The sequence below is a fragment of the Gadus chalcogrammus genome, chromosome 21 (assembly GCF_026213295.1).
Source record: "Gadus chalcogrammus isolate NIFS_2021 chromosome 21, NIFS_Gcha_1.0, whole genome shotgun sequence".
Lineage (NCBI taxonomy): Eukaryota > Metazoa > Chordata > Actinopteri > Gadiformes > Gadidae > Gadus > Gadus chalcogrammus.
Genome location: NC_079432.1, coordinates 14,991,761 through 15,014,781, shown reverse-complemented (window position 1 = coordinate 15,014,781; position 23,021 = coordinate 14,991,761). Strand labels below are relative to the sequence as shown.

Sequence of the window (23,021 nt, the reverse complement as noted above, 5' to 3'; positions counted from 1 at the left end):
AAAGGAGCAACTATTCAAAGTGAGTCAAAGCCACGTTATTGACCGCTTTGCCACCATGAAGGCGCGGCGATACAGCTTAATAGTGAAAAAATAATCATTTAAAAAGGCTCTATGCAGTAGTGTATGGCCTTATTTAGTTTAATTTAAGAGCTTTGATGGTTCTATAACATTTTCCAGGTTGATTGGTGGCAATGAGCCACCTCACCTTAAGTCAGAAATTCTATTAGTTTTAAACCTTGTTTCTTGCCTTTTTAGTACATGTCGTTCTGGCAAAATTATGCTGTTTCCACACAGCTTCTAAATAAATATAGATGTGTAGACTTCTCCTGATAAAGAGGTGAAGGTCATAAAGAGACTTTTTGTTTATTTGTCAGTTACCTTATTTGTAAATCTTTGAGATGTGTATGTGTTTAAATAAATATAATTGTACGGTACTCATGAATCCATCTTTGCGTCTTTACCTTTACCAGTGCTATAAAATATCCTACAGTATGACAGTGACAACAATTTTGAAGCTCGTACATACCCTTCTGTATCCATATATTTCATATTGTGCACACGTAAAAAAAAATGTTGGCAGTTGGGGGGCTGTGCCCCAGTAAAACTCTAGGTCTAGCAACGCCCCTGGCAAGGCGTGTGGAAATATATGTCCATTCAATGTCTGTTATCCCCAGCCCCCCCTCCCGCTTACTGTGAAAAATGAAGTCACGGGTTGTGTGTGTGCTCATGCCAAACCACTCTCTCACTCGTTGTACAGTTTTGTTGTTGAGTTCGTACAGTACCTTCTTTGGTATGTGAACATTGGAGACACACACACACACACACACACACACACACACACACACACACACACACACACACACACACACACACACACACACACACACACACACACACACACACACACACACACACACACACACACAGTGTCATAAAGCATAAGGTATCTGCTTGATTTTGTGGATTTTTTTTTCACATGCATCGTACATAAATAAGTTACAGAGAAGTAAAAAAAATAAAAATACTAAATTCTAAACAGAATAACGTCCACATAAGAAACCCTCTTGAAGAGAGGAGGCTCTGAGACTGAAAGCACTGAAGTGCTGATGCACACTGATGACTAATCTGGGACTAAACAAAGTTTCTTATTTCCTGTCTTTACAAATCTGTGAACAGCAAAGAACGAGTCTCAATAGCAGAACAGAAGCCTCGTCATGTAGCGACTTAGATAGAATTAATAGTGGTTATTAGATTGTTTCCCACTTCAAAGATTCTGGGTTTGTTCCCCAATGTCTGCCTGTGGACATCCTTGACGATCTGCTCATTAATTACGTCTTAAAAAATATGTTCAGTGTAAGTACCAGAGAAGCATGATGTAAACGACAGAAAGACATTTATTACTCGATTTTCTTAATTACTTTTTAAAGTTATGATCAATTACAACGATATATTATTCATTAAAGATGATTATGACGAAATATATAGAAAAATTAGGTATATATTGCAGAGATGATGAGCCTACTTTATCCTTCTCCTGATTTTGTTAACTCTACCGTCCCCAAGTGGCTGACTGATGTAATTTATCGTCACGGTTGAACATTCCAGTCATAATATAATGCGTTGCAGGGAAACAAAAGCAACGTCATTTTTTATTTGAATTAACCATCTCAAGGCACCTCTGGAAGCAGTTAAGAAGGTTGTAATAATGTTGCTGACCTATAAATCCCTTCATGGTTTAGGCCCAAAATATGTAACTGATATGCTTCCACTACATAAGCCTTCTAGAACACTAAGATCTTCTGAGACCAATCTGTGAATTATCCCCAGAGAAAGCAGGATTTAGTTACTATGCAACAAATAGCTGGAATAAACTCCCTGAGGATTTAAGACTTGCCCCAACTCTGAGCACCTTTAAAACAAGATTGTAGACTTTTATGTTTGCTTTAGCTTTCTGCTAAATCTTAAATACATTGCACTTTCTAAAAGCTTTTTATATTACTCATTGATTTGACTTGAATAACGGACTTTGCATATGTTTTCTTTTACTTATCTATTATTTTATATTATTGTATGACAATGTTTATATGTGAAGCACTTTGAGTCTGCCTTGTGTGAAAAGTGCTATATAAATAAAGTTGCCTTGCCTTGCCTAAGCTGTAATGGATCAGAGCTCACCAAAGCCCCAACATGACCCCAGCATAATGTTTGTAGCCTACAAATAATACCTCAGGCGTGCCTTCAAGAAAACCATAACTAATTGGAAGTTGATAAGGGAGCACACACACAAAAACTGCAGAGATTACTAAGTTCTTTCCCCTAGGCTTTAATACATTTGTAAGAATATTACTGAATGATTGTAATATTTAATTATAGGCTTTATCTGCAACAGTAGAGCCCGTGCATATTATCATTTTGAAAAATATGCTATGGAGGGGTTCGAAACTTTTTCATCACTTTAGGAGGTACCTTTTGCCCGGGACGCATCCAAACACCGATCCATCTAAAAGTCCCAACACCATCCCTTCAGGCCTCCCTCCAGAGCCTCTCCCCCAGAACACCTGCCTCTCTTTATCAGTAGGTCCGCCTAGCACTGTGGAAGAGTCCGTTTAGCACAATGAGTGAACAGGCACAGCGTGAGCAGGTAGATGGGCGGCTAGGTAGACAGACAGGTAAGCCGTCCATTATTTCCTTTCGGGCCGAATGAAATGATTAAACAGGCTTATTACAGGCCAGTCTGAACAACCCACCGGGGGCGGAGTGGGGGTCTACAAACTATTTTTTCTGGGATCAACAATGTACCTTTTCCCCCCGTTCTATCCGATTTCTTACCTTTTCTGGTCAGATTATCGATTCATTGATTGCTGTTGGGATGTAAAGAGAATTGCCACAAATATGACAAAATATTCTTCTAAACTAAATTACCTAACCCTAACTTTAATTTAGAGTTACATTAATGACATAATGAACATTGTATCTATGTAATGCTCATCAATGACATTTCTACTTTTCAGTCTTCAAATGCGCTAAGGATCAATGGAAACTGATGAGGCGTGTTTCTTAACTGGGGTCAGTCCCAGCGAGCCGTTGATGGGTGGCAGCCCACAGGTTGAACCCCGCCGCTCACGCGTTTGACCCTCTTCCTGGCAGACTGAGCACTGAGCCTCCCGAACCACGGAGATGGCGATGGTGGAGTACCTGGCGTACCCCACAGGCACCGCCACGTTTATCCTCCTCCAGAACACCTCCTCCAACACTACGGCCCCGCCCACCTCCACCCAACCCCAGCTGCTCCAGCCCGCCGACACCGCGGGCTCGGCGGCGTTCGCCTTGGCCTTCCTGTCCCCGCTCGCCCTCGCCACCGCCGTCCTCAACGGCGGTGTCATGGCCGCCATCTGCAGCACCAAGAAGCTGCACCTGCCCGCCAACTACCTCATCTGCTCGCTGGCCTTCACCGACTTCTTGGTGGCGGCGCTGGTGATGCCGCCGGCGGCGCTGTACGTGGCGTCGGGCGCCTGGCGGCTGGGCAGCGCGGCGTGTGAGGCCTGGCTCAGCGTGGACATGACCTGCTGCACCTGCTCCATCCTGCACCTCTGCGCCATCGCCCTGGACCGCTACTGGGCCGTCACCAAGGCAACCGCCGAGTACGCCCGCAGGAAGTCGGCCCGCCGCGTGGCCCTCATGATCGCGGCCGCGTGGCTCGTCTCCGTCTTCATCTCCCTGCCGCCGCTGTTCTGGAGACGCGGGGGCGGGCGTGCTGCGGTCGCCGTGGACGACGGCGGAGACGAGGGGCAGTGTGTGATCAGGCACGACCACGTGGGCTACACGGTGTACTCCACGCTGGGGGCGTTCTACGTGCCCATGGCGGTCATCCTGGTCCTGTACCGGAGCATCTACCGCGCTGCGAGGACGCTGTACCAGAAGAGGGGCTCCTCCTCCCGGAACCTGGGGAGCCAGAGCTCCATGGACCGCTGCCGGGGGCAACAGCCGCCACAACCACAGCCGCCGCGGGCATTCTGCGTGTCGGACGCCGGGCTGACGACCGTTGACACCCTGAGGGCCGGGGTGCGCTCCGTCTCGGACGGGGAGCTTACGGAGGGGCGGAGCCAGCAGGGTGGCGCGTCGCGGCGGGAGAGGAAGGCGGCAGGGATCCTGGGTCTGATCCTGGGGGCCTTTGTCCTCTGCTGGCTGCCATTCTTCCTGAAGGAGCTGCTGGTGGGGCTGAGGCTTGCACACCCCTCCCCGCGGGTCTCTGACGTCCTGGCCTGGCTGGGCTATGCCAACTCCCTGGTCAACCCCCTGCTCTATACCAGCTTCAACGACGACTACAAGCGGGCCTTTAGAAAACTGCTCAGGAGGAAGGCCCACGCCTAAACTAAACTAAACTAAACTAAACTTGCTCCATAAACAGGTCGAGGAATACACTGGGGATTCTGTGTTTTAACAGAACTATAAAGACATATCAAGTCACTTGTGTTTACCTTTTATAGCCCTTAATAACAGTTACAGTGACTGCTTCAAAATCCCAATATACGACAACCCCTTACCCTTAGCACTCCGAAGGACAGAAAACACCTCCTCATTCCCAGAGGGATCAAACCTTGAGAAGGAACACTGAAAATAAACAACAAATTAACTAATTAAAGTTTTTCTGGTCCTCTTTTATTTCTTTATTCTGTCAAATGAATTGATTGTGTACCATATCATGGTACACAGAAGAGCCTGTTAGAATTGTACGGCTTTATTTGAAGCGTGACACAGAGAGCCAAATTATTTGATAAGTAAATTATATTTTGTACCCCCTTATCATCTTTTTTCCTTGGAACTTATATCATATACTTGCTTCATTTAGCATCATTATTGATAATGTATTGTACTAGGAACTAATATTATACTGTTACATTTAGCAACTCAATGAATTAACACTCTGGGGGGTCTAAGACGCCTAAAGTAATTTCGTAAGCTACGTCGTAATTGTTTTGTTTTCTAGGAATAAAAATATATGCATTGGTTGTAGCCTATGGCAAGCTCTTCCAGAAGGGGGCATCTTCCCATTCCTGGCTGCAACCACTGCGTATTGTGTGACGCGCAGTGGGACGCGCCGGACTCGGGTGTGAAGATGGCGGACGAGGAGGAGATAGACCCGGAGCGCAGTATCAGTAGTATAACAAACAGTATCGATACAACGATCGGGACCCTCAAACGACGTTTTCAAGAGCTGTACGACGTGGTCTTGAAAGACAGTACGGACTCCCCTGTTGAGGCGTCTTCTCAGTACTGCCAGGACTTCTGTCGGGTATGTTTCATTCTGTACAGCTGGTTAATCCTGGGAGATGCGTGGATCATGGTGATGGTGCCGCACTAGCGGGCGGGGTTAAGGCTTGTAAAGCGTTGTTTTGGGTGAGCGAGAGGTATATCCATGGTATTTTACATTTTGCTCCCGTAGTATTTTATATTTAACAACTATATCAACGGATTTGGTAATGTAGATATTTATGTTCCATGCTATTGTTGGGTTGAAAATTATGTAAAGCCGTGAAGACGGGAGAAGCCCCTCTCTCCACCCTACAGGGGGACGCCGACATTAAAAACAAACGTACCCGACCTCTCCGTAAGGGTATGATTGTTTGCTACTAGCATGGGCTAGCAGACACTCCTGCATGTTTACTGAAATATGACGGGTTTCACTTGTTTGTTGTTGAATGACAAGTGTGTAAAGGACTGACCGGCTATTACAATGTTTAATAGAGCTGCTTAATACTGTTTCCGACTGGACGGAGACCTTATTGTGATTTTAATGTTAGTCTGTCTATTAGCTAAGCAGCCCGACCTGATAGCTTTATGGTGCAGGCTATTATTCCGAGTTATTATTTTAATTAATATTTCTGAATATGCGTTTTTTTACAGGGTCAACAATCTAATACGTTTGTGTCGTTTTATTGTCTGTCTCTATGAGGTGTGTTAGAGAGAACAGGACATACCTTTTAGGTTTTGTGGAATTACGGGACGAACCTCCCATCAGCATTGAAGACAATGATAAAGCGTCTGTCTTTATTTTTTTTATTTTTTATAAATACCATTATTTTATTTGAATGAACACGATATTGAATAACAACAACTAATGTATGTTCACATAAATGGTATGTGTTAACAAACGCTTTTTGTTAATGATGTTATTGCTGTTAGTTTTTATCAAAATGCCATTAAATTATTTTTGTGGGATTTAGCTGAATGGTCTCGGCAGAAATGCAATATAATATCCATGACTATGTTCTTCTAATTAGTGTATAATCCCGTGAAATTAAGAAACGCGGTATCGTTTCCTCAGAATGAACTTTTAATATCTACACAGAGAGAGGGTCCACTTCCATTGACATAAAAATATCAGATTGCAGGGAAAGACGCGCACCATTTGAATACTATTTCAGGCACAGAGAAATCCAAAATGAGCCTTTTCCTTGCCTGATTAATAGGGATGTGCTCATTGTTCACACACAACGTGTTTTCTTAAATTGGACATTTTTTAATTGTTACTTCATTTACTTGCATCTGTCAAAGGATATTTCAAAATCGTACACACTGCACCTTTAAGGAAGTATCTTAATGGTAGCATATTAACTTCATAATGGCAGGTACAAATAACCTATGTGGCCTTTTTGTTGATTGGTCAATACTCTTATCTCTGCTGTGACAATTACAATGTCACTCATTTAAGAAGCTTTGCTGTGGCCTCTATCTGGAAATCATGAGAAGTGAATGAACTCGGGGACCGACGTGATTTTGGAAGGGTGTCTCTGTAACTGCTGGTAAACTATCAACAGGAGAAATATCTTGTACAGCTTCTAATAGCAGGTGTATGGTTGAATAAGATATCCAAATATCTCCATAGTGTCTTTCTTTCATTGAATCAGAACAATGTCCATCTAGAATCTATTTTTAATTGAGTCATTTAGCAACCATTTTTATTCAAAGTGACGTACAGTGAGTTTTTCCAAATATAAGTCATTTTGGAGCAGGTTTGGGTTAGGCTCTGAATTCAAAGACAGGTCATTAAGGAGTAGGTAGGGGTTAGACAGTGAATGCCGGGACAGGTCATTAAGGAGCTGGTAGGGGTTACACAATGAATGCAGGGACAGGTCATTAAGGAGTAGGTAGGGGTAAGACATTGGATACAGCGACGAGTAATCTAAGAACTGGTGCGGGTTAGATACAGACAGGGTAGGGATCAGAGCATTTTTTTGAAGGGTGCATACAGGTTTGACTGCGGAAATAGGGTTAAAACCTAACACTTTCGGCTGGGAATCCACACCCTAACCACTAGACTATCACGCCTCTGTATGCTCTTTTTATTGAACGATAAAAGACAATACAAGCTGGAATTGATTATGGTTTGTTTGGATGCTGTCAAATTTAAGATTTCCGTTGAACCAACACACTTCTGTTATTCTGCAGCCCCTAATGAGGCACGTGTAGTCGGGCCATCTCACCCTTGTTCCTCTAGAGCTGTCCCCTGAGGCTGGGGTTAGTCCCGTGCCTTCGGGGGAGAACCATTCAGGTGTCGGACCGGTTCTCTGAGGCAACAGAGTCTGTGTGTTTTGAGCAGCACAACAGAAGCTCTCTTTAGCCACTGTTAATGATAGAAAAATGCACTAGACTAACACACTCCTCTTATAGATCACCATTCACTGTCAAGTAACCAAGCAAGGATTTTAAATACAACAGACCATGAAATACACATGAACAAGAAGGACATGTTAGTGTAGTGGTCCCTAGTTTGATTCCCAATGTCTGACTCTGAAGGCTACTGTAAGCATCCTTGAGGTAGATGCCTGATCCGTAATACCTGCTCCTTAAGGACATGTATCTAAGGTCATACATTGTCGCTTTTGGTTGAAAGGGCCTCAAATTTAAATGGAAGTAATTGTAACATTAACCATAATAGTTATAATGAATGAACGAAAAATTTGAGCATTTTACTTTTAAAAGTCAAGCAACAGGAAGTGAGGCTAACACATTTTAAGTGTGTGTGTGCTTTTCTAGACTGAGGCTGTTCTGGTAGAGCTGCTTCTTTAGCTTTGTTTGGATCAGTCACTGCAGTTCCTAATACTGCCTGTAGGGGGTTCAAACATGTGATAGGAACTGTGGGCTGGGAAAATCTGTTTTGGATTATTGACACACAGATTTACCTGTGGGTCAACATTTGAATTGCAAATGCAGGCGTGTTTTTCACACAGAATATGCATATCTTCGACTAAATGGTCGGTTTACATCAATTAATCCTGACAATTCATAAGCTGAAATGGGCAGGATTCTGGGTTAAATCCCCAATGGCCACAGAATAACATGTAGGCATCCTTTTAGCAAAATGACTCTACCTGCTGGTTGATGACATTTGTCTGGGTTCGTTTCCTAACCCTTAACTGCTCCTTAATGGCCTGTATGGAAATTCACTGCAAGTCAATTAGGATAAAACTGTCAAACTGTATTAAAGAGCCAGCCATTTGATCCTTTTCCCCGTTCTTACTCTTGGTGTTGCAATGGCGACCTCCCCCTTGGGATTTGGGATTCCTCCTACGACTCATCTGGTTCTCTCCCCCCCCCCCCCCCCCCCCCCCCCCCCCAGACGTTGGTGGAGTATGCCGGCTGCTGGGAGGTGGAGCAGGACCCGGTGGCGCTGGTGGAGGTGTACACGGCCGCCTTGCAGGCCTACAGCCAGGCCTCGGCCTCCCTCTCCCCTCAGTGTGACAGCGTCCCGCTGGTGCTGGAGCGGCTGGCCCTGTGAGTACCGCGCCCAAGGGGGGGGGCCTCAGCCCTCGTTAGGATCGCAGGGTTAGGGCGGGGGGCAACGGGCACATAGAAGACAGGGTCATGGGGCTGCAAGTGTGCGTCTTCTCACTTGACACGTATTACTCAAGTATAACCATACATTATTCTTTGGTGTTCAGTTTTAGTGGCGTGATTTGTGGCTGGTGCGTCGGTGCTATGCTCCATACACTACTATCTTTGTTTGATCATTTACTCTATAAATAATAGAAATTGCCGTCACAAGAGTTCAAAGTCTGGTCTTAAATGTGATTGCTCTGGCAAGCAGCCGAGAAAAACGAAACTATTCCTTTTATAATGATTCATGAACCAAATATTTGATTTTAACTGCAACCTGATAACATGGTTGATATGAATATATAACAGAGCAGAGGTCTGCTTTCCCACCATGCCTCAATGATCGGTGTGAATCTAATATCAGTATTTATAATGTTGTTTACGTTTAATTTTGCAGGAGCTTCATTGAGCTGCTGTTGTCCCTCAGGGAGGAGCTTCCTGCCAGCTTCTGGGAGGAAGTGAGGTTTTCAGTCCAGGTACCCCACAGGACATTGCATACTGCAGCTGTCCTCTGTTAACTCATAAACTGGGCCGTCATGTGTCGTGATGTTAGCATTGAGCTTGATTTTTGCACTTGTTTTGACTTTGTTAGCATAGTTCCTTTAATGATTAGCCTGATGTTAGTGCTTGATATAACCTTTTACCGTGCTATTTGCAACTGGCTTCATGTTAGCCCTCAGTGTAGAGCGATAGCTTTACCACATGTTAGCATTCAGAACTCAGTATTTATCTTGATGTACCCGACAGTGATATATAGTTTCCCTTTCTTTTGACAAATGTACTTATTGTAAGTGGCTTTGGATAAAAGCGTCTGCTAAATGCCCCAAATGTAAACAATGTTATCATGATGTTAACCAAGCGTCTGTGTGTGTGTGTGTGTGTGTGTGCAGAGGGCCCACTCGCGGCTCCAGGAGAGCGGGATCCCCCAGCTGAGCCTGTTGTGCTCCCTGACCCAGCAGAAGGGTGTGTGGGCCAGCCCGGTGCTGCAGGGCGTTCTCTCCCAGGAGACACAGTCGAAGGAACAAGGTGAGCCTATTGTTCCTCTCCATACCCTACCTGCTCCTTTATTATTTATTTTGTCTGAGTTTTGACACAAGACATTTGCAACACGGGCCTGTCGGAACATTTGATTGGCTATGAGACGGAGATGGAGTCAAGTCCTCACTTCGTTCAGCCCTGCGGTCGACGTGCATCATTGGATGACCAACTGAGCTAAATATCACTTTCTTCATCCGCCATTCCATTTACCATACCATTTATAATGACTTACAAGTGATGCTGAGAACAATCAAACAATTAGCCATAAGGAAACATTCCAGTGTTGCACAACCAAGTTCTAAAAAGTGCAGAGTAGCTAAAGGAACCAATACATGAGGATACTACAATATGTATTTTTTAATTGGGTCATTATTTTCTGCGGAAATTAAAATCTCATTTACACCAAGTGCTTTCTTGGTGATAAAAAAGCACTTGGTGGCCTCCCAACAAAATGTGTATCATTTCAACGCCAGAGCTAAAGTTACACAAATCGGTCAGTCTGTGATTGTGTTGAAGACTCATCAAGTCCCCCCTTTTCCTTCTTCTACGCGTCCTCAGTGGATGAGTTCCTGGAGCAGGAGGGCCCGGTGCTGCTGGAGATGAGGCTGAAGCAGCTGATGAAGGATGAGGGCCGTCTGAAGGGGGCGGAGGTGCTGGCCAAGGCCTGCGCGGAGCACCCGGCCTTCGAGGGCAGGGGGCACTTTAAACAAACGCACCTCATCTGCCTGTGCTCCACTGCAGAGCACCACCAGCTCATGGAGGAGGCAAGTTCACATTCTCTAAGGGCGCCCTCACACTAGGCAAGTTTGCCTGTTCCGTGCTGCAGGAAGATTCGGCACGATTCCCCCCGCTGGCCCGTGGTCACACTGATCCCAAAGGCCGTGGCCTGGGCACGATTGCTCCTTCATACATACGTCATCACGTCGTAATACGATAAATACGTCATCACCAAGCGTCCTCGCCGCCATAACAACAATGGAGAACAACAACGTGAATGCTGTCGTCGGCCCAAATTTCAAGTAAACACTCGACTTCACTATCGCACCAACGTAAACCCACTCTCGAACCGCTTGCCGCCGTTGTTTAAATGATGGTTGCGAGGAAGAAGAGCATGGACCTATAAAGAAAGATGGGTCGCGCAAGGACTACGTCATCCAGCTCACGTTGCGTATCCGCGCATTTGCATCTGTACTTTGGCCACGGCACACCTCTCCCAAGTGTGCCATGGCCAAGGGGCTGTTCCGTGCTGGAATACGGATGGCGTGGTCTGGTCACACTAGCCAAACGTTCTAGACTTTAGTATGAAAATGAGCTCGAGCTCGGGCTCGGGGCCGCGGCCCTAGTGTGAGTGGCCCCTAATGATGACCTCGGCTGAGATTTGATTACCAGTTAGTGTCCATGTCCATTCAACTTAATTGACTCTGCTTTGGAATTTCTTTGAGAAGCGTTTGAGGACATGGACTCTATCTGTTTACATGTCCATTGACATGTAAACAGATAGATGGAAAGAAACCAATGATTGGTGACTTAACCAGGATTTAGTTTCTAGAACGAAGACCATCAGTTTTAATTCTACAGTTCTTAATTTTCATTGACGAATTAAGGAAGGTATCAGTTATTCTAAGCAAATAAACAATAGACCTGTCTTTACCATATTTTCATCCAGCATCCACCTGATTGATTTAAAAAGGATATGACCTTTAGACCTAGGAAGCAATGCATTTCATGCAAATCAAGGTTCCTTAATGGAAACGACCACAGGAATTAACAGTCAAGTTCCCTGTGCTAACGACGCACCGGTGCTGTGCTGGTTTGGTTCCCAGCTGTCTAAGGTGGACTGTCGGGATGCGCTGGAGATGATCTGTAACCTGGAGTCGGACGGTGACGAAAGGGTAGCGTTTAGCCTCTGCTCCGCCTTCCTTACCCATCAGCTCCTCCAAGCAGACACCTACTGCGCCTGGTAAGATGCTCCCCTGCTACTGCATCCGCACAGCAAATCTAGTCGTTCCCGAGACTTTAGCGTTTTGCGTTGTTTGTATGATTCTTAGTTCTACAAACATCGTTCTAACCCAATAAACCTCTGCCTGTTATATCAATGTCCCAGGGAAGTATGGGCATCGCATCACACAAGTGTTTGCTGCTGGCTACAACTCATTAGGCAGTGTATTTTGTATATATACTAACATACTTTTGTTTAAGACACTGGGAAGACCCTATCAAATGACATTAGCTTTTCTATCCAATGCTTGCTACTAAAAGTACATCTGTTGATACAAATTCTCTATTTACCAATGTACTATTGATTAATTTAGCAGATGCTTATGCAAAACTGGCTACTTAATAGCTAATCCTGAGAGGAAGTGCTTAGGGCATCCGGCTCAAAGATGTATACAGGTACAGGTACACTCACTGTGGAAATTCGGGTTCAACCCGGTACCTTTCGACTGGGGGTCCAACACACAGACCACTACACCACCCGGCCTCCTCATTGAGAAGGGTTTCGCTGTCTTAAGTGTTTTTGTCTCCACCAGGGAACTCACCTTGTTCTGGAGCAAGTTGCTGAAGAGGCTTGAGTCCTCTGAGCAGGACTTCCTGGAAAGATGCCGCAAGATGTCCATGCTCTCCAAAACCGTGTTCCACATCCTATTCCTTATAAAAGTCGTCCAATCAGAGGTCAGTCAGCATTCGTTGACGTGTGTGGATCAAAAGGGAGAGTGATGATGCTCTCTGGTGGCGATTTACTAAAGTGCGGCCTGAAATGTTCTCCATCTTTAGTAATGATGATGTAAATAAAAATGTAATATAACCATTGTCTTTAATTAGTTTTTCTGATTTAATAGACCTTTAACAAAAAAACATTTTTTGCAAAAAAATGTGCAGTTATAAATTAATAGTTAAAATTAAGTGTTTACAATATCTTTTAAAGCACTTTTTTTTGTTAAATGTGTGGGCTTTGCTTAGTGAAAAGTTTGTTAGTAATTCATTTTGGCTGGGCTATTAGTGAAAGGAACTTTAATATTCTGTTTATTTACGAAATACTTACGATGTAGAACCCAATAAGCCCTAAACATCAGTTATTTAACATGTAATATCTTGTCAATTGAACTGACACTAGTATCTTCTATCTCGCAGATGGACAGCGCTGGACTGCCGACCTGCATTGAAATGTGCATCATGGCTCTGCAGTTGAAGTCGAGCGACGGAAACTCCAAGGCCACCATCTGCAAAACCCTTTCCTGTTTGCTTTCCAACGACCTGGAGGTGAAGCGCGCCTGCCAGCTCACCGAGTTCCTCCTGGAGCCCACCGTGGACGCCTATTACGCCGTGGAGAGCTTGTACAACGAGCCCGACCAGAAGCTCGAGGAGGAGAACATGCCCGTTTCCAACTCCTTGCGCTGTGAGCTCCTACTGGTCTTCAAGACCCAGTGGCCCTTCGACCCAGAGTTCTGGGACTGGCGAGCCCTGAAGCGACAGTGCCTGGCCCTGATGGGCGAGGAGGCCTCCATCGTGTCCTCCATCGACCTGCTCAACGACAACGAGGACCCAGAGGGTCCCGATGAGGAGGAGGAGGGGCCAGAGCACCGAGGTCAGGAGGACCCCCGAGACCTCACCACCTGCTTTGTGGACACCACCAATGAGCTGGACGAAATCACGGACCGGCGGCAGAAAAACAGAGAAATTAAAAAGCTGAGGCAGAAGGGCTTTGTGTCTGCCAGGTTCCGGAACTTTCAGGCATACATGCAGTACTGCGTGCTGTGCGATAAGGAGTTTCTGGGCCACCGGATAGTGCGTCACGCACAGACTCATTTTAAAGCTGGCGTCTTCAGCTGCCCGATATGTGCTGAAACGTTTACCTCAAAAGACACTTTGGTTCCGCATGTGGCTTCACACGTAAAGCAGTCTTCTAAGGAGAGGCTAACTGCGATGAAAAACAACAAACAATTGGCTAATCCTAGAACGGCGCCCCCAATTATAGCAGCATTAAAAGCCAAGTCTGAAAATTACCTTCACACGAATGGAGATTCGCAAGGACCGAGCGGAGGCGCATCACACACCGCCAGGAACGATGTCTCTGGATTTCAGGTTAAAAGCCATGAAGAAAATGTCTGCCCTGTGTCAAGCTGCAAAAAGAGCTTCAAGTTTCTAAAAAATCTTTTTACACATGTGAAGGCCCATGGGGACAACGAGGAGGCCAAGCGTTACCTCGAGATGCAGATTAACAAGGTTGTTTGCCAGTACTGCCTCCGGCAGTTTGTCAACGTCGCCCACCTCAACGACCACTTGCAGGTGCATTGTGGCGTTGACCCCTACATCTGCATCCAGTTGAACTGCAAAGCTAGTTTTCAGTCCAACCCTGAACTCCTCGTTCACAGGAAAAGCCACGTTGTGTTCAAGGCAAGATGCATATTTCCGAACTGTGGAAAGATCTTTAACGAAGCCTTTAAGCTCTATGACCACGAGGCCCAGCACTATAAAAACTTCACGTGTAAAGTCCCAGACTGCCGAAAATTATTCCATTCTCAAAACCAGTTGGAGCTACACCAGGAAGAACACACCACTGAAACAATGCAAGAGGAGCAGCAGATTACACAACATAATTCACAACAGAATTTAGTGCAGAACCCAGAACAGAATTCACAACAAAATTCCCAAAATTCAGGCCCTTCGCTAATCGAACGAATGCTGTCCGACTCGACTTCCTTTTCACTTGAGATTTCTCATGAATCAAAGGACTTTAGTTGTGCTAATGTCAGTAGTCGACAGCCACCGCCATTAAACTCAATAGAAAGCCTGCTGGCCTCTCCTCGGAGGCCATTGCAGGACTTTGGACAATACGTGATCAAAAGTGAATGCCAAGATATGCCTTGTTCCTCCATCGGTCAAACGCAGGATTTAGATATTTCTGCTATTCGGTCCTCTGTGAATTCCAATATCAATTCCCATCCAATTAGACCCATGGAAAGTCCAGAAACTCATTCTTTCGATCATTTGAGAGCCGCCCTGCAGAGTCGGGACACTCCTTCATTTGAAGCTCAGACTGCAGGACTCCACAGTGGGCACGCAAATGCGTTTGAAGACCAGACACCGATGTTCTCCCCTAATGAAAGCCCTGGGTCGATGATGTACTCTTCCAACTGCAACGTAACCTATCCGCAACAGTTCCCGCCCACATGCACCAACATGCATCCATCTGACAATGGCATACCTTTAGGAATGTGTCAAACCCTTCGTCCATCGATGACCCCTCTTCCACCATCTGGGATCAGGTCAGGAAATGCTGCACCGTATCCTATAAACCAAGCCACTCCCTCAGCACAAGAGCGACACCATTGTGCGTTTGGAAACTGTACGAGGAACTACAGCTCCTACAGAAGTGTCACAAAGCACATGCGTGCTACGCACCCAGAGTTTTATGATCAATGGAAAATTGCGAGGAAAAATGTCAAGAATCCCCAGGGCATGCTGCTTGCCAATGGGTCTGCAGGGAGTACCAGACTGGTTCCTCCATCACAAACCTCAGAGACTGAAGCTGTCCAAATGCGTGCCATCCAGAAACAAGTTGTCCACCAACCTCTGCCTTATCCTACTATGGATCCAAGCTCATGTTACACTAGTCAACTCACCTCTGTTCAAAATCATGATGCTCCCTTGAATATGAGGAATATCCTTAATCCTATTGTTGTTTCTCAGTTGGCAAGTCAAGGGGATACAGGCGCACCTATGCAATCTCAAGTTGCAACTACCCCTCAATGGCACAGAAATCAAGGACAAGGTCAGATTCCCGCCCACGTTTACCCATCAAATATGCAAAGGATGCTACAGGTGGATCTCACCAGTGGGGGGCTTCAATTGGGGCACTCAATGGACCCGCCTCTTATCCGGAAACGCCCTCATTCAGTTTCAGCATCATACATTGACAGTAGTGACGTGGGGAATTCACTTCAATCTTTCACATCACTAAGTGATAATTGTTCTGTCTCAAATTATATCGCCCCGGCAATAACAAAGGCAAAAGAAACGCATGACAGGCAAATGCAGGACAAATTCTCATCTTCATGCAGTAGCAATAACCAATATCTAAATGGTGAGACCTCTGAAAGCCTTGCAGACACTCAAAATAAACCCAGAAAAAGGCCAAAATGGCCATCTATTGTTGGAGATGGAAAACACAGTTGTCCGAGGTGCAGTAGACAATTTAACAGTTCCAAATCCTTAGGTGGCCACTTGTCCAAGCGTCTAACGTGCAAGCCACTGTCTGAGGCTCAACCAGCAGTAGATCTGCCTACATCATTCTTGGATTTTCTCAACTCTGAGCCAACAGAGAATGTATTTAATTCACAGCTGCTACCCGATCAGTCTGCACTCCATCAGGAGGGGCTATCACAATCTGTGGAAAACACTACAGTACACCCAAATGCTTTTCCTGCTTCGGGCTTCACCCATGCTGATTCACCTGAGATGGGATCTGAGGATGATATTCTGAAACGGATCATGGCTGAAGCAAACATGGCTGATCTATTTGACCAGCCATCAGTTTCCCAGCCTTTCTTCCAAGGTACCTACGGCGCTGTTGAGCGGATGCCACAAAACTCTGTTATACAGCACACCGGGGATGTGCACATTAAGGAGGAGCAGTTTTACCCTGAACCTTACCTTCAATCAAACCTCCCTCAGTATAGCAGTCCCATTTACCCCGACCCCATACTCTCGCAGATCCTGTCAGAAAACCAAAATGCCAGGCCTAATCCTCAAAGTCTTCCTGTTGATCATGCGACAACTAATCAGCAAACGGATATAATTTCAATTGAAGCAAAGCAGCAAACTTCCATGGGGCTGCATAGTTTGGCGCCATCCAGTGTTAATCATGGCGAGTCAAAGTGGCAAAGTGAACAAGATGTCAAGAAACGATTAAGAGAGCAGATATTATCTGGTGATTTCACACATAGAAGCTGCGTATTTCATTCAGACAACCATAGCGCTAGTGCTAGTTCTAATTTGAGACCTTCAAACCTTAGTGTTCATCACTCTCCTTCAGAATCAAGACGGGTCTCTCCAAAGAAATCTAGAACTCCCTCTTCAGTCCCCAGTGGATGTCCCAGAGGTGGTGTGGGTTTCACTGGTTTAAGCGGGTCTTCATCCCAGCAAACTGGATCCCCGACCCTCAACCACATGGGGGAACAGAGCGAAACAGTGCTGTTTTCTGGAGTTTGTAGGCCGTGGGGAATAGATGATCATAATGCATGTGGGGGACCCGAAAAGGTCGGAAAGGTGAATGGAAATATACAAACCTCTGTGAAACAGGAGGAAGAGACTGGGCCAACAAACGTTGATCCTGATTCAGAATTTGTCAAGCCGTTTGCTTGTCATAGTGAAGACTGCACCTTTAGGGCTATGTCTTCTGATGTGCTTTGGAAACACATGTTTAGAGTCCACAACTACACGCTAGAGATGATTAACAATGCAAAGCAAAGGAACGCTAAATTAGCACCATTCGGCTGTCATAAATGCAGTAAAGCATTTACACGTAACTCCAACCGCCGGGTTCACTACCAGACTGCTCACCGGATGTCGATCGATGAAATCTCCAAATTACCCGTAAAGCCCACTTTAGCCCCTGTCGTTCAATTCCCCGGTACCCAAAACCAGACCCAAACTGAAGCAGACCAGAATGCCATTGAAAATGAAAGCATAACCCTCAAAGAACCCTTCCAAGGCCAACCACCATTGTTTGGAGAGTGTTGCGGCAAAGATGTTATACAGCAGAACTCCAGCAATGACAATCGTTTCACTCAAGTCCACAGAAATCTTGCCAGCCAGGCATCTACAGGGAGCAGCCTGTTGCCACCCCAAACTGTTTCTGGTTCCGATTTGTCGGCTGGACAACACAAACATGTCCCCGCGACGCCTACTCGATACTCTGCTGATCGATATGGTCAACTCTATTTGCAATCTGCACCAACTCCTCTGGCCCCATTGCCCTCATCGCCACCTAAAGCTAACATAACTATACCTTTGGATATACCACCAATTACCAAAACAACTTCAGCCAGCAGAGTCGAGAGGCCGATTCCAGAGGTAGCAAAGAAGTTAAAAGGGAAGAAATCGAATGCAGTCTTTAATCCGTACCGACCATATTGCTGTGTTCACGAGGGATGTGCCGCAGCTTTTACAGTTCAACACAACCTCATCCTCCACTACCGGGCTATCCACCAGTCTGCTCTCTCTGTGCTGGCGGTCAAAAAAGAACAGGATGGAACCGAAGCAGCGGACGAGTCAACGGATTCTGAAGAAGATGATGAGGAGGTGGCAGATTCTGAGAACGAATTTGTTCCTGAATTCCGATGCCAGGAGAAGGACTGTTGTCGAGTTTTCCAGGAGGTTCCCAGCTTGCTGCAGCACTACCTCCAGCTCCACGAGTTCAGCCTGGACAAGGCTGGTGCGATCCTATCTCGTATCAACCTCGGCCAGTTCGCCTGCGACCAGCAGAGGTGTGTGGCGATGTTCACCTCCTTCTGGAAGTACGTCGGACACATCAAGGAACTACACGGAGGTGTGACGCTGTCCAGACAAGAAACATTAAATGGGTTCAGTTGTGATGTGGAAGATTGCAACCGAACATATGCCACAAAGTATAACCTGCTTCGACACACAATGAAGAAGCACCCCGAGACCTACCAATTGAAAGTGCTGAATCAAACGATACCGGAAGAGTGTGCAAAACAGAATTCCAAGAATTCCCATAATTCCCATTACCCAATTGTCAAAGCCATTGACGGGAAGGAGAACATCCAGAGCAATAAGAAGCTTCAGAAAGTAAGTGAGAAAAAACGACCCGAGAAGACGCAGAAGAACAACTGGACTAAATATGGCAAGCCATCTTTAAAGAGCAAGGGCGAGGCCTCTGCGCTGTGCACCAAGAACTTCACCTTGCAATACCCATGCATGCTAGCAGGCTGCGAGTCGGTCATGAGGTCGGAGCGCAGCATCATGAAGCATTACATGGGCCACGGGCTTTCTGAGCGCTACCTGGAGGAGCAGAGAAGCCACTACATCTTCTGCAAGAAGTTCTCCCGACTCAAACACCACTCCAGCCGGAGTGACGACTCCAAGTCCGACAACAGCTCGGACCTGTCCGAAGATGACCTCATGGCGGACACCGGCATGGGAGGCAGCGATTACCTTTCGGCCAAGCCCGGCTTGCGGAAAAGGGTGGCTGCAGAAAGGTCGGGAGGATTCTTTGATGGCGGTCCGTCAGACGAGGACAGCGACTCAGTGGCCGTGTCCAAAGAGCCTATTGTGGTCAAGCGCAAAAGAGGGCGACCTCGCAAGCTGGTCGGAAACGCAGGGAAACCCAAAGCAACATCGAGGTCCACGAGGAGGAATCGCATAGTGCACAGCGCCGCCGATGAAGAAACTGATTCCTGCGACTCCTCGGCTTACCTTGCCCTGACGCCAGACGACGGCACGCAGCTCGGCGATACTCTGCCCTCCTTTAAACCCATGGGTTTTGAGGTGTCCTTCCTGAAGTTCCTGGAAGACTCTACACCGCCAGAACAGAACTCCACAAGGGCCCGAGGTCGGCCCCCCGGGAAGAAGTCCAGTTTGCACACCAAAGACACCTGCGTGGTGTTCAGTAACCGGCAGAACTTTGAGGCGCTCGGTAAGGTCAGGATAGTCGTCGACGGGGCGTATTCCGTCGTGGCTGCCCTTCTGTTGAAACAGCTGCAAGATATGAGACCCACGGTGATGTTGGAAAAAAGTGACTAATTTTCTGTGATTTTTATTTTTGTATTTTTATTTATTTTATTGACAATACAATCTCAGGTGTAGAAAAAAAAAAACATTTTAAACTGCTGCGCACTGGTGCCCTACAAAACTTTTTTTTTTTTTATTGACATGTAGTGAGTGGGAGACCTCAAAATGATTTGTATTTATGTAAAATGTCCTTTTTTTTTTAAGTCAACTGTATAGCATGTTTGTATTTATAAACTCTTTAGAAGATTGATCAGCTGTGGAGTTTAAAACTGTCCCGATGGGGAAATATAAATATATATCTAGTAATACAACACACAGAGGAATAATGTTACTTATATCTTACATTGTTTGAACTCGAATTATTTGATTGTGTTTTTAAACAACTACTGCCACCAGCAGGTTGAATATAACAATAAACCTTTTTTGTAATTAAGACTTTCCTCTTCCCTTATATCTGAGATATCTAAGATAGATAGATATAGATATAGATATATATATATATAATTATATAATTGGCTATAGTAATATTAGTTGTAATGTACTTCCTACAGGCACAAGGAAATCTTTGTTGCATAAAATACAAGAATAAGATTTTGCATTCCATGCAGAAAAGGGCTGTTGTGCCTAGCTTAGGCCAACTGTGTGACATGGCATGTTGTTAGATCCCACATGGTCAGTCCTTTCAGTTTGCTTACGATTAAGATCCAACACCGTGGGACGCTTAATTTAATGTCTCATCAGATATGGGAGGCTTTGTGTACAGGACGGCTCTGATCGCCTGAGGCCCTTGTTCAGCCCGGGTGGAGCCTGCGGGGATGCGGGCTTGTTGACGATAGAAACAGGCAGATTGTAATTAGAAACCATAAACCGGTGGCGTCTGCGTTGCCTCTCTTCCACGGAGACATACCGCTTGTTAAAGTACTTGGAGCACTGCTTCCATATAATATAGAAAAGCTCGACCACATTCAGCACAATGCAAAGGACGGACGTACATCCCATGATGTACAGGAAGATCTTTTTCTCCGTGGCCCTGGCGATGTAACAATCCACTATGTTGGGGCAGGGGCTCTCCTCGCAGCGGTACAACAGGGGCACCTCAAACCCGCTGTACAGGAAGTAGAAGGCGAGCAGCGAGGCCACCTCGAAGAAGGTCTTGAGGATGATGCTGGCGATGTAGGTGCCAAGCAGCCCCCCGTCGATCCTGCCCCGGTCCTCGTAGAGCGTGTGGCCGCACTTGGACTCCTTGTGCTCCCGGTATGCGACGTGCAGGGCCACCAGGAGGGACGGGGTAGACACCATAATGAGCTGCAGGGCCCAAAGGCGCGTCTGGGAGATGGGGAACAGGTGGTCGTAGCAGACGTTCTCGCAGCCCGGCTGCCGGGTGTTGCAGGTGAAGTCCTTCTGCTCGTCCTTCCACACCTGCTCGGCGGCCGCCACGTACACCAGGATGCGAAAGATGAAGAGGATGGAGAGCCAGATGCGACCGATGACGGTGGAGTACTTGTTCACGCCGCTCAGCACGTTCTCCAGGAAGCCCCAGTTCATGTTTGCGCTGCTCCTCGTCCCTCTTTAAGACTTAACATGAACAAAGTAGTATCCATGAATTAGGCCTACATTTATTATTCCATACAGGCGTTTGTAGTTTGAAATAACAATAAGTGGATCTACTCTTATTGGTATTGGTACATATAGGCCTATTATTATTAATACGTGAAAGCAACAGCCCACAGGAGTTAGAAAAGGAGAGGGGAAACTACACATTTGTTTCTCAATATTTGTTTTAAATTTCCATTTCATCCCTCAACAGTCGCTAGTTTGCGCTTGACTAGCGCATTGAAAACCACTCCAAATTGGGCCGAAACGATCCGTCTTCCTGCAATTAATAAAATACTCACTATCATCAATAACAGCATCCTACAGGGATACTCTTAACGTTAACTTTCCAGAAATGACCTCCTTCCCTTCTCTCCCCTTCCTCCTTTTCTAATATTTTTTAATAATATAAGTTCTTATTAAAGGATTTTATTGTTGTGTTCACTCTATAAAGCGTATTTGAGTATACTTAGAAAATGCTATATAAAGAAAATGTATTATTAACTTACCGTATAAAGTGCGCGTATCCCGGGAGATCCCTCCTGTCCGTCTGTCGTCTCACCTGCTGGTTAAAGTGGCACGCCACGCCTTTTGTAACCCAACACGCTATTTGGATAGATCCAAGAGCGATATGGTTCTAAGGGGATGTGCACTAGTGCACTAAAGAAATATAACAATCAAACTACAAAGTGTACTTGATATTTGTCTTTTCTGTTGGTATGAGAGCTGGTATGTGGACGCCTACAGCTAATTGTGTTGTAAAATGTCGAGGGTAGGTATGTTTGCATCCACACAAATGAGGTCACACCTGGTGTGACGCCATCGCCATGGTCACCCAATGCAAAGTAGGCCTACTCTTTTCCACAAGCTGAACAAGGATCGAGAACAACCGCTGTGTATAGGCGAGGATGTCGAAGGAGATAACACGACTGTGTTTTGTCGTGGAGATGTAACCAAATGAGCAGAATCATTCAAGTTTGATGAGTGCAGTTATTTAGTTACAACAGGAATAAATAATGGAGGGATTTATTTCTGGTCATCTGCCCCTTAAGGACGACAATATCAGATGTTAAAACCTTTAAATAAAAAAAAACCTCACACTCATCTTCCCATCAATTAAAAATGTATATAACCTGAGGATGGATCTAAGTTGGCGGTGAAGTTGTACTTGTTGTAATCCCCACTCCAGCCACTGTGGGTGCTGTGGTCGTGGATTTGGTACAGTTCAGTCATGATATTTGGCCCAATCTGGCAACACTGTTGTTGGTTGTGATGACTTTGAAACGTGAAACATGGCTGCACCAAAGTAATGGGAGATACATATGCAATGTCCCAGCTTTTAAAGCGTCTATGACTGATCGGTAATCCAGATCGATTAATCGATAGATCAGCGTCTTTGGTCATTTGGACATGTCGTCCGCGGACTCCGGTGGGGGGTCCGAAGGCCCTAAGAAAGAAGGGTTCAGGGGTCCGGGGCTGAGAGCCGCCAGGACCACCACCTTCTTCAGAGCCTTCAACCCTGAACTCTTCATCAAACCAGTGAGACCAGTGACGCACTAAACCATCAAGTGGTTCTCAACATGTATTGGGGCTAACACCAATACCAAACAGAAATGCACAATCTTAGGGAATTAATTTGTTAAAACGCCACACACACTAGATATGCTTGTTATTCAGAGCAATATCTTTCGCGATATTACCAACCCAGCAGGCTTGAAACATGTATCACTAACCGATAGTGGTTGATCAAAATAAGA

At 45.7% G+C, this 23,021-nt stretch overlaps 4 protein-coding genes across 4 annotated transcripts in view; 3 read left to right on the top strand and 1 right to left on the bottom strand.

Moving 5' to 3' along the window:
• Window positions 1-3,177: 3,177 nt before the first annotated feature.
• On the top strand, window positions 3,178-4,566 carry LOC130374976 (5-hydroxytryptamine receptor 1E). The gene has a single exon (XM_056581960.1). It carries the CDS (start codon window positions 3,178-3,180, stop codon window positions 4,369-4,371), a length of 1,194 nt encoding a protein of 397 aa, XP_056437935.1. The 3' UTR covers window positions 4,372-4,566.
• A 477-nt stretch (window positions 4,567-5,043) lies between these two features.
• Window positions 5,044-21,623, top strand: znf292b (zinc finger protein 292b). Its single transcript, XM_056580828.1, has 8 exons — window positions 5,044-5,293; window positions 8,621-8,775; window positions 9,275-9,353; window positions 9,768-9,903; window positions 10,474-10,679; window positions 11,739-11,875; window positions 12,447-12,588; window positions 13,048-21,623. Exons 1-8 carry the CDS (start codon window positions 5,117-5,119, stop codon window positions 19,681-19,683), a joined length of 7,668 nt encoding a protein of 2,555 aa, XP_056436803.1. The 5' UTR covers window positions 5,044-5,116; the 3' UTR covers window positions 19,684-21,623.
• Window positions 19,991-22,058, bottom strand: gjb7 (gap junction protein beta 7). Its single transcript, XM_056580829.1, has 2 exons — window positions 21,774-22,058; window positions 19,991-21,246 (listed from the first exon to the last, which is right to left on the bottom strand). Exon 2 carries the CDS (start codon window positions 21,214-21,216, stop codon window positions 20,398-20,400), a length of 819 nt encoding a protein of 272 aa, XP_056436804.1. The 5' UTR covers window positions 21,217-21,246; window positions 21,774-22,058; the 3' UTR covers window positions 19,991-20,397.
• Window positions 22,059-22,512: 454 nt separating this feature from the next.
• smim8 (small integral membrane protein 8) overlaps window positions 22,513-23,021 on the top strand; it is a 1,322-nt gene continuing 813 nt past the window's right edge. Inside the window, exon 1 of the mRNA XM_056580830.1 lies at window positions 22,513-22,803. Within this exon, the coding sequence (XP_056436805.1) occupies window positions 22,675-22,803 (129 nt within the window). The 5' untranslated portion in view covers window positions 22,513-22,674. The remainder of the gene's footprint in view (window positions 22,804-23,021) is intronic.